This window comes from Antechinus flavipes, chromosome 4 (genome assembly GCF_016432865.1).
Source record: "Antechinus flavipes isolate AdamAnt ecotype Samford, QLD, Australia chromosome 4, AdamAnt_v2, whole genome shotgun sequence".
NCBI classification, from domain to species: Eukaryota; Metazoa; Chordata; class Mammalia; order Dasyuromorphia; family Dasyuridae; genus Antechinus; species Antechinus flavipes.
Window position 1 is genome coordinate 1,369,841 of NC_067401.1, and position 10,738 is coordinate 1,380,578.

The window sequence follows — 10,738 nt, forward strand, 5'->3', positions numbered from 1 at the left end:
CGTCCCCCGCCCTCGTCTCACTGTCAGGAGCCAGGCCTGCTGCTGTCGAAGGCTGGCAATAGGGAGACTAGCGGCTGGGCAGAGGGGCGTCCCTCGCCCCAGGAAGGTCCGGAAAGCAGAGATCCAGCCTGGAGAAGTGGGCAGGAGCAGGGGGAGGGGCTGGCCTGGGGCCCAGCAAGGCAGCTCATCTGGGTGCCAGGTAGCCCATAATGGGCACCATCAGGCAGCAGGCCTTGGCACAGACACTGCAGCCTGGCTGGCTTCCTGATGGAGGTCCCTCCCAGGGACCCGTGGGCTCGGCTTGGATGGGCTCCAAGGCCAGAAGAGTCAAGATGTGGTTGGGGGGGGGTTCCTCTCAAAGGGCTCGCTTCCCGAGTTCTGTCTATATGTGGGGCCTCCCCCATGGCCCCTCATTGGCCCCCCATGGCCCCCATGGCCTCTTGTTGCCCCTCCTGTGGGCTTCATTGCCCCCCCGTGGCCCCTTGTGGCCCCCCCAGGCCCCTCATTGCCCTCCGTGGCCCCTCGGATGGCAGTTCTGCCCCACCGCTGGCTGGCCCGCCCTCTGGCTTCTGGAAGTGAGGTGGTCACCGAGGGGATTGTAGGCGAGAAGCTGACTCCACCCCCTGCCTCTTTCAGGGCCGCCCGGGCATGAACGGCCTGAAGGGCGAGAAGGGGGAGCCTGCGGACGCCGGCAGAGGCGTAGGACCGAGGGTAAGCTCCGAAGTGTGGGTGAGGGGGCTACCCGGACCTTGGGGACCAAGAGGCTATCCCAGGGAAGAATCCCCAAGGCTCCCCTGGGCATGGATGCCCCCCGGCCTCAGGCGGCCTCCCAGGAGGGGGCGGGCCAGGAAATGTTGCCAGAGCTATGGAGCTGACACTGGCTCCCCCGAACCTGAAGTGGCCGGTTGTCTTGCTGTTAAAAATCTCGCCCACTTTCCCTCAGCCTTGTTCTCCCCTCCCGTTCACACTTGGGGGCCAAGGCTCCTCCTTGATTGTTTCCTCCTTCCCTCCCAGGGCCCTCCTGGACTCCCAGGGCCCCCGGGTCCCCCGGGCCCCCCAGGCTCCTTTGGTACTTCTTTCTATGACAATAACGTAAGTAGTTCCTCCCTCTGCCCCTCTGGCCCCACGCTCCCCCTCCCCACCCAGGACCCCAGAGAGAGGCCCGGGGCCCCCGCAGAGCGGCTGGGGAGGGCCGGCAATTCTGGGGGAGACCTTGGCCTCCCCCCGTGGCTTTAAAAAAGTCCCCGAACGGGGCCCATTCGCTTGTGCCGCGCTTGTGGATCAGTTACTATTTGGGAAGCGTGCGGCCGAGTGCCCTGCGCATAGTAGGTGCTGTGTAAATGCACGTGCTCGTCGTTGTGGTTACTGTTATGGGGGCTCCGAGTGCTGCCCTTGGCCTTGTCCCCACCGGGATACTTCTGGAAGCCAGAGCTGGAAAGAATGGGGGAGCCCCCCGGGGCTGCAGGGGACGGCTTCGGTGACCCCCGAGCTTGGCTCTCTGCGGCCTGGCCAGAACGAGTGGGGGGAGGCCCTGGGAGTTGGGGCTTCTCAGGGGAAGGGGAGGGCTGGGGGCGTCCATGGGCCTGGCCTTACCCGGGCTCTTACCCGGGCTCCGGCTTCCACTTGTGCTTCTCAGGGATTCCTCGAGCCCGGCCGCCCTGGGCCTCCAGGACTGCCAGGTAAGGAGAACGTGCATCCCCCGCAGCCTGAGCAGGGCAAGAGCCTCCCTCCCATGGGTTCCCCTCTGGCCACTGGGTCCTTGGGTGGGCCCCCGCCCCCGCTGTCGGCCCTGCTTCGGCTCCCATCCCCCCGCCCCCGCTGTCGGCCCTGCCCTGGCTGCTTGGCAGTGCCCACCCCCGGAGGGGCCGCGGCTCCCACCCCCCTGCCCCTCGTCACACACCCCTGGGCGCTGCCTCTGGCCTCGTGGGGCCCTGAGGGGCCGGCCGGGCGGCTCCTGGCATCCGCTCCCAATGCCATCCTGTCCTAGGTTACCAAGGCCCCCCCGGAGCCAAGGGCGATAAGGGAGAAGCCGGACCTGCCGGGCCACCAGGTGAGCCCGAATGCGGCGTGCCGGGCGTGGGGATGTTTGCGTCTGGGCGCCGGGGGATCGTGGCAGCTGCCGTCACCCTGCCCTTCGGGGGCCCCCATGGGCCCCTCCCCTTCCCTGCCAGCTCCCTTCCAAACTCGGCTCCTCGAAGGCTCGAGGCAGAGGGAGGAGGCCCCAGTCGGGAGCGGCGTGGAGGCGGGGGGTCAGCCAGAGGGGGTGCTGGAACGGCAGGACCTCGGACTGGGGGCACGGGCTCAGCGCCACCTCTGGCCAGGCAGCAATGCTCAGCCCAGGCTGGGCAGCCGCTCCTTGGGCTCCCTGCTCAGAACGTCTCCTTGGTCCCCGGGCACCTGGTCAGTGGTTGGGGGGACGTGTTCCCCAGGATCTGGGCCCAAGTCCCCTGAGTCCCCCTGGGGTCCAGGCCCAAGTCCCGCGAGTCTCCCAGGGGGCTGGGCCCAAGTTCCCCAAGTTCCCCGAGTTCTCCAGGAGCCGGGCCCGAGTCCCGCAAGTCTCCCAGGGGGCTGGGCCCGAGTCCCCCAAGTCCCCTGAGTCCCCCTGGGGTCCAGGCCCAAGTCCCGCGAGTCTCCCAGGGGGCTGGGCCCGAGTCCCCCGAGTTCCCTAGGAGCCGGGCCGGGCCCCTGCCAGGGTGCCCGTCACAGCTTCCTCCCTTCTCGCCTAGGGCTCCTGCCATATGATTTCAGCTCCCTGGTTGAGCACATGAAGGTGAGGTCCCCTTCTCTCCAGACCCATGAGGGCGGCCCGGACTCCCCTGGCTGAGAGCCGGGCTGGGGGGGGGGCGGCCTTCCAAAGGCCGGGGCTGAGCCTGCCAGGGGAGGATGGTGTGGCCAGCTCGTGGTGGGAGGGGAAGTCCGGGTTGGGCCGAGGGGGGCCGTGGAGCCCCGGCCCCTCAGGATGGGGAGAGCCTGCTCCCCGGCCCTCCCCTGGGGCGTTCCTCACTTGCTCCTTTTGTCTCCAGGGAGAGAAGGGGGAAGCAGGCACGAAAGGGGAACGGGGAGAACCCGGCAGTGGAGGATTTTTCAGCTCCGGAGTCCCAGGCCTGCCCGGCCCCCCCGGTCCCCCAGGATACCCCGGAGTTCCGGTGAGACTGAGCCCCACACCGTGGCCTCCCTCTGGCAGGGGCGGCAACGGGATCTCCTGGGGCCCCCCAGGATGGGCAGATGGCAGCTGGGAATTGTGGGGGTTGGAGCCGGGCTCCCTGTGGCCTGGAGGTGCTTCCAGGGACCTTGACCTTGGGGAAAACCAACATGGCCTGTGTGTTTCCCTGTCTCGTGCTTAGGGTCCCAAGGGAGAGAGCGTCAGGGGTCAGCCCGGCCCCCCAGGACCTCAGGGGCCTCCGGGCATAGGCTATGAGGGACGACAGGGCCCCCCCGGGCCCCCAGGGCCTCCAGGACCGCCATCGTTCCCAGGACCGCACAGGCAGAGTAAGGGCCGTGAGAAGCGTACGCAGGGGAGCCATGGTGCGGGGGGCTCTGGCTGGGGGTGCCCCCTGGGGGCTTCATCATAGGGCATTTGTGTTTCAGCTATCAGTGTTCCTGGCCCCCCCGGGCCCCCAGGTCCCCCGGGGCCCCCTGGGACTTCAGGGACATCATCAGGGGTGAGTGCTGGGTATACGGCGGCATGCTGGGAAACCCCTGCTGAGCTGACTCTGGCCCGCCAGGCCCCCCCACAAACAAACCAGGGCTCCCGGGAGACTTGGAGCTGGCACTGGCTCTTGTGGCCTGGGCCCCCCGGGGAGCTGGGCCCCCGCCCCTCAGGGTTAGACAGGAGGCGGCCAGAGAGGCGGCCGGGGGTGGGGCGCGCGGCCTCTGGGGCGCCAGCGACGGGGCTCGTGCGTCTGTGTCTCCAGCAGCTGAGGCTGTGGAGCAGCTACCAGAGCATGCTGCAGCAGGCCCACGAGGTGCCCGAGGGCTGGCTGGTCTACGTGGCCGACAGGGAGGAGCTGTTCGTGCGCGTGCGCGGCGGCCTCAGGAAGGTCCCGGTGAGTGCTCGGCTGGGGGACGGGGCCGCTCCCGGGGCTGCGGGGAGGGCCCTGCTACCCACAGGGAGGCCTTCGCAAACCTTCGGAGCGGGGCCCCCGGGGGACGGGCCTCAGGCTCCCGGAGAGACGGGCCTCGGGCCCCCGGGGGACGGGCCTCAGGCTCCCAGAGAGATGGGCCTCGGGCTCTCAGAGAGACGGGCCTCGGGCTCCCAGGGGACGGGCCTCGGGCCCCCGGGGGACGGGCCTCGGGCTCTCAGAGAGACGGGCCTCGGGCTCCCAGAGAGACGGGCCTCGGGCTCCCAGAGAGACGGGCCTCGGGCCCCCGGGGGACGGGCCTCGGGCTCCCAGAGAGACGGGCCTCGGGCTCCCAGGGGACGGGCCTCGGGCTCCCAGAGAGACGGGCCTCGGGCTCCCAGGGGACAGGCCTCGGGCTCCCGGAGAGACGGGCCTCGGGCTCCCAGGGGACGGGCCTCGGGCTCCCAGAGAGACGGGCCTCGGGCTCCCAGAGAGACGGGCCTCGGGCTCCCAGAGAGACGGGCCTCGGGCCCTGGGACGGGTCTCAGGCTCCCAGAGAGACGGGCCTCGGGCTCCCAGAGAGACGGGCCTCGGGCTCCCAGAGAGACGGGCCTCGGGCCCCTGGGGGACGGGCCTCGGGCACCATTTTCCTCCCACATGGGGCCCGGGCCCTTGGCTGGCCTTGGGGGAGAAATGCCACGGAGCCCGAGGCCTGCCCAGCAGATGAGCCAGGCAGGGGCCCCTGAGAGACGGGAGATGGAGGCAGCAGGGCTGGGCCTGGGTGTGTGTGGGGGGTCCCACTGAGGGGGATCGTGGCCAAGCTGGTGACGCGGTGTCTTCTCTGCAGCTCGAGGCCCGGATCGCGCTCTCGCGGGGGGCGGTGAGTGAGGCCCTTTGCTGGCCCAGGTGGCAGAGGGGAGGGGCAGCCAGGGGAGCAGGGCTGGGCCGGGCTCCCCCCACCCTCCCCTCTGGGTATCGACCACAAAAGCCCCTCCTGGGCATCCCCACAGCCCCCCCAGACCCCTCCAGCCCACATCCGTGCCCCACGGTGCTCCCACAGCAGCTCCCAGTGATGCCTGGGGCCCCCAGGAGGAGCCGGGCTGAGGCACTGCCGCTCTCCCTCCTCCAGGATAACGAGGTCGCGGTCCTGCAGCCGCCCGTGGTGGAGTATTCCCCGGGGAACCCGGCGCCCGCGGGCAGCCTCCCTTACCCCCGCCGGGGCCACCCGCACTCTACTGCCAAGCCGTGGCGGGCGGACGACATCCAGGCCGGCCCCCCCCGCTTCCCCGAGCACGGCGGGCAGCACCCCCCGTACCCCGGCGTCCAGCAGCAGCACCACGACCGCGTCCCCAGCTACCACGGCGCCTACGCCAACGGGCGGCCGGCCCAGCCCACGGCCGCGCTGCTGCACACCCACCACGACTTCCAGCCCGCGGTGAGTGCCCCCGGCCCCCTTCTCCCTGGCCTGTTTGGCCTGTCCCCTGTGGGCAGCGAGCCCCTCGCCTGTGCAGCCCCTCGGCCAGCAGTGACGCCTGCCCCGCCCCAGGCCGTGCTCGTGGCTCCCCTTTGGCGTGTCGACCGCCTGCCGGATGGCGGCTCACCTACGGCCGGCGCCGTGTCCGTTCTCGTTCCAGCTCCATCTCATCGCTCTCAACGGTCCCCAGAGCGGCAGCATGCGCGGCATCCGGGGGGCCGACTTCCAGTGCTTCCAGCAGGCCCGCCAAGTGGGCCTGATGGGCACCTTCAGGGCCTTCCTGTCCTCCCGGCTGCAGGACCTCTACAGCATCGTGCGCAGGGCCGACCGCGGCAACGTGCCCATCCTCAACCTGCAGGTAGGTGCGCGGGCCGGGCGCCAGGGCGGGGCTCAGCCCCCTCCCCCCGGCTGTGCAGGCCGGGCACCGTGACATGGCCCAGCCCCCCGAGGCTGCACTGAAACGTCTCCTCTTACCCCTCTCCCCCCCTCCCCCAAGGACGAGCTCCTCTTTGACAACTGGGAGGCGTTGTTCTCCGGCTCCGAAGGCCAGCTCCGGCCGGGCGCCCGCATCCTCTCTTTTGACGGCAGGGACGTCCTGCAGCACGCCGCCTGGTGAGTCCCCCGGATTCTGGGTGGGTGGGACACAGCCCTGCCGTTCGGGCTTTCCTGGGACTCCAGCGGGCCCTGGCACTTGCAGGACTCGGGACAGGGCGGCCCCAAGGGTCTGACTTCCCAAGCGGGGCAGCTGAAGAGAGCCAGAACGGGGGCTCAGGTGTGCTCCCTGCTCCCCAGAGTCCTGCCTGACACCCACAGGCAAGGACGGGAGGACTCAGGCCTTGGATTAAGAAGGGCCAGGACCTGGCTGCTCGCCCCCAGGCTGGGCCTGGGTGAGCCGGTCCCGTGTGGGCCCCGCCTGGGCTGGGCCCATGTGAATAAGAGCCCAGGCCTGAATGAGCTGGGCCCGCGTGGGCCCCGTGTGGGCCGGGCCCTGGGTGAGTCGGGTGGGCCAGGCCTTGGGTGAGTTGGGCCCATGTGGGCCGGGCCCTGGGTGAGTCGGGCCCATGTGGGCCAGGTCCTGGGTCCACGCCGGCATCTTGGTCCTTCTCGTAGGCCGCAGAAGAGCGTGTGGCACGGCTCTGACGCCAAGGGACGCCGGCTGACAGAGAGCTACTGTGAGACCTGGCGCACGGACCAGGGGGCCGCTACCGGCCAGGCGTCCTCCCTGTTCTCGGGCAGACTGCTGGAGCAGAAGGCCGTGAGCTGCCACAACTCCTTCATCGTCCTCTGCATCGAGAACAGCTTCATGACCTCCTCCTCCTCCAAGAAGTAGGAGGCGCCTCTGCCCCCCAGGGGTGGCCCAGGGATGGATGGACACACGGAGGACAGGGCCGGGTTCCGGGGGTGGCTCATGGCCCGGACCAGAGGGCCCGGCCCCAGAGGGGCCCCAGACAGGCTCCGGCCCGGCCGGCCCACGTCCCACGTGGCAGCCCCGACTTTCATGTAATCGCTGAAGAAATAAAAAGAAGCCAAAGAGTGTATTTTTAAAAAAGTGTAAAAACAGAAAGCTGCTCCCGAAGGCGCCTCCCTTCTCGGTCCAGCCTTGGCCCCGGTCCTCGGCCTGGCCGCCCTGCTGGCTCTGCCGGCCCTTCTGGACTCCGGACTTCCCAGTCATGAGCAGGTTTGCCCAGGGGGAGGGCTCTTTCTTGACCTCAGCCACAGCTTCTCCCCCTCCTTCCTCATTTTCTTCTCTTCCTTGTCCCCCTCCCCCAACTAGTACCCAGCCTCCTCTTCAGCCTCCGTGCCTTTGCTGAAGGGGCTGGAGTCCCAGAACTCTCGGCGGCTCAGCACCCTCCTGCTCCCGTGGGCAGTGGGCGCCATCTTCCCCCCAAGTCCCCCGGCAGGGCCGTGGGCAGCCCTTGCTTCCTGATGCCCCAGCTCCCCACGAGGGCAGACACTGGGCCATGGCGGGGTCGTGCTTCCCTTCCCCTTGCCCGTCCAAAGCCCCCAGGAGGACTCTCCTTCCCCCCAGAGGGGCAGAGAGGTAGGGAGCCTAAGCAGCAGTCTCCACTTCACAGATGGGGAAACTGAGGAAGCTAGGCCAGGTGAAGCCAAGAGGCCTTTCAGTGAGCAGGAGGGGGGCGGGCACTGGGGGCATTTTTGGGGACCCCCTTGAAGTTTGGGGTCCAGCACCATGGCCCCTTGTTCTGCTCCAGCTTACTCTTCCTGGGGGGGGTTCATGGGCACGCAAGGAGGCTAAGGGGAGGCTGGGCAGTGAAGGAATGGAGGCATCTGCCTATGTTTGGCAGTGCCAGGGGGCAAGGCCTGCCCTGGCGCGAGGGCCAGTGGGGGCCACGGTGGCTTTGGAAGGAAAGCTTTTGGGCTCAGGGATCAGAGTGGGGCAGGGGAAACCTCCCACCGGGCCTGCCTTGTGGCCACCCAAGCTGGCAGCGAGCCACCGTCCCTCAAGGAGAGGCCAGGCTGCGCTTGCCTGGCACAGTCTGCTTTGGTTCGAGCTGGTTCCCCAAAGGGCTGCGCTGGGCCTCTGGTGCTCCCTGCGGCTCGGCTCCCTCCTCCTCGCAGCTTTGGGGAGCTGAGGTCTTCTCGAAGGCTTCTCCTTCTCGGGGTCTGGCTCCCTTCCTGCCCTCTGGCCTCTGGCTCCCCGCGCATGCTGCCCGTGCCCATGTACCTGTACCTGAAGTGACGGTGCTTCTGCCGGAGGGCCTGTGGGGCTCTATGCCCCTCAGGCCTGGCCCTGCCAGGGGATCCACAGCTCCTTGCCAGCCCTTGAGTGCCCGGGGGGGGGCTGTCCCTGCTGGGAAGGCTGAGCTGCCTACTTGTGCTGCTGTTGGGGCCGGGCACAGACCCTTAGGGTGCCCGCCCCCTGCCCCCTGGCCCCCCTGGGCCGGGGTACCATGTTCCTCCCATGGTTACCCAAGACAGGGATGCCCGGGCTTTATGCTGGAGCTGAGATGCCTCAGCAATGGCCTGGGCAGGCTCTGGCTTCTGCCCCTGGTGGGGGGTGGGGTGGGGAGGAAGACCCGGAATGCAGATCTCACTCAGGGCTGTTTTTGTGAGCAGAAGGAGGTGTTTAAGGGGGAGGGACAGGGCGGAGGGACGGCTGCATGCTGGGGCTGCAGTTCTCAGACCTCGGGGAGCAGAAGGTCACTTTACAGCTGGGCAGGTGTGAATCTCCCCCAAATGTACTGGGGCCCAAGCCTTGGGAGGCGGGGGGAGGCAGACAGATACCGGCTGGCCCAAGAGCAGGAATCCGACAGAAATAGGCCGAGTAACGGGACAGAAGCCGCCGCGGGCGGGGCCCGGACCTGGCGAGGGCGGCCACGAGGCGTGGGCGTGGCGAGCCCACAAGCGGTGCGGGCCGCCGTCCCTCTGCGTTCCCGGGGGTTCGTGGGGCACGCGCTGCCGGGAGCCGCCGCTCCTGTCCCCGCTCCCGGGTGCCCGGAGCCAGGGCTCGGCCCCTCGCTTCTTGTCCCGGTGAGGAGGTTTCCGTAAAGGCCCAGGAAGCAGCCCCGCCCCTCCCGTTTTCACGCCCGCTGTACGCCGAAGCGCGCTCCGCCCGCGTGCGCCCGTGTGCGCGGGACCGTTTCTGAAAGCACTGAATAAAGGAAAGCAGCCTCTCTCACGGACCGCGTGTCGTTCCTCCGGGCCTTGTCGCTGTCTGGGGGGTGGGGGGTGGGGCCGGGGCGGCGTCGTGGTGGCAGAAGCTCCGGCTGGAAGGGACCTCGGCTGGGCCCCCGCGAACCCCCGACAACAGATGCCTAGAGACCGGCCGGCCTCTGCTCCAGTGCGGGGGGGGGGGTCCCCGCTTCAGGAGAAAGCCCCGCTGGGCAGGACTCTCCGCTGGGCGCCTCTCCCGGCACCCACCACGTCGGCCCCCGGGCCTTCACCCCTGCGCCTCCTTGGGCCCTGCCTTGTCCTGTTCTCGGATAGGTAGCCCCTAAGTGCCGTCATGGAGGGGTTCATAGACCATGTGGCTTCTCTGGTGGGATTATTGGGGGGGTCTCAGAGTCCCCCCTTCTCCGGGCCAAACGTCCCACTTACTTCCACTGAGAACAATGGCTCCATTTCCAGCTTTGTCTAACCCACTCCTCCCCGGCTCCCCAATCATTAGGGGCCGCCCCCCCTTGTTATTTGTCCTTCATATATGAAGGTGAAGGAGGGTCCCCTGCCTCACTTTCCCTTCCAGAGCCACCTGGGTCCAGTGGCCCCAGAGATGTCCCAGGTGCAGCGACAGCTCGGGGCTTCCCGGGGTCTGTCTGACCTGGGCAACACCCATTCAGTGCTCAAGGCTGGGGAGCCCTGGGGCCCTGCCCAAAAACAATGGGCTAGATGGACCAGCCGCAGGGTTTCTGGCCAAAGCACAAGCAAGCACTCCTGCATTCGCTCCGAGTCAATGTGGCCCCGGATGGTGAATGGGCCGGCCTGGGGCCCCAGGGGCCGATGGGAATCAGATTAGTGGGGTTCAAGGCCCGGTCCGCAAGAAGTAGCCGGGAAAGCGATTTACCCGCAGGTCATGCCCCGGGTCTTAGAGAAGGAAGGACAGCTGAACCTCGGAGAAGGCTGCCTAGGCCCAGAAGCCCTGGGGATTTGTAAAGTGGTCGAGCTTGGGGCTCCCCTCAGCCCCTCCCCAGAGCCCCCCACCCTCTGGCCCCCCCTCCCCATGGCAGTCAGCCTTCCTCCTGACTTCTGCCATCTGGGACCTTCCCAGCTCCAAGAGCTCCCCAGGCACCCAGTGCCCGAGTCTCCCACTTCCCGAGAAGGATCATTTCTCTTTGCAGCTTCCCAGCTTCGCTCCTGGGGGAGCCCCCCTCCAGCCCCTCCCCCGGACAAGGGCCCCAGCCTGGGAAGCGGCGCAATGCAGCAGCCAGCACGTGTCTCTCGGAGGAGCCGGTTTATTACACAAAAGAAATCCTCTTCTAGCAGAAAATCTGATTTCTAAAACTTGGCCAGGTTCTGGATTCCCAAGTTTCCCCCCTCAGAGGGGCCAGGGAGAAGGCCTGCAGGGAGGGAGGGGTGATGGGAACACCAGTGGGCGGGGGGGGGGGAACGAGGCCAGAGGTCCAGTGCCCTTGGCTCAGAAGAAGTGCTTTGTGTATTGAGTGTGGCCCGTCGGGCCGGGGCTGGGGATCCTGGTGGGCAGGGCCAGGGGCCAGGGTGGGCAGGGCTGGTTCTTCTGCAGAGAATC

At 68.3% G+C, this 10,738-nt stretch overlaps 1 protein-coding gene across 4 annotated transcripts in view; it reads left to right on the top strand.

Moving 5' to 3' along the window:
* COL18A1 (collagen type XVIII alpha 1 chain) overlaps positions 1-9,175 on the top strand; it is a 93,950-nt gene extending 84,775 nt beyond the window's left edge. For 3 of the 4 annotated variants that reach the window (XM_051998307.1, XM_051998305.1, XM_051998303.1), the window contains 14 exons: positions 637-711; positions 1,015-1,092; positions 1,637-1,679; positions 1,988-2,050; positions 2,727-2,770; positions 3,024-3,146; positions 3,345-3,489; positions 3,589-3,662; positions 3,915-4,046; positions 4,909-4,941; positions 5,191-5,496; positions 5,696-5,893; positions 6,032-6,147; positions 6,646-9,175. In XM_051998307.1, the coding sequence (XP_051854267.1) occupies positions 637-711; positions 1,015-1,092; positions 1,637-1,679; positions 1,988-2,050; positions 2,727-2,770; positions 3,024-3,146; positions 3,345-3,489; positions 3,589-3,662; positions 3,915-4,046; positions 4,909-4,941; positions 5,191-5,496; positions 5,696-5,893; positions 6,032-6,147; positions 6,646-6,865 (1,650 nt within the window). In that variant the 3' untranslated portion in view covers positions 6,866-9,175. The remainder of the gene's footprint in view (positions 1-636; positions 712-1,014; positions 1,093-1,636; positions 1,680-1,987; positions 2,051-2,726; positions 2,771-3,023; positions 3,147-3,344; positions 3,490-3,588; positions 3,663-3,914; positions 4,047-4,908; positions 4,942-5,190; positions 5,497-5,695; positions 5,894-6,031; positions 6,148-6,645) is intronic. The other variant, XM_051998304.1, reaches the window with a different exon arrangement.
* The last annotated feature ends 1,563 nt before the right edge of the window (positions 9,176-10,738 follow it).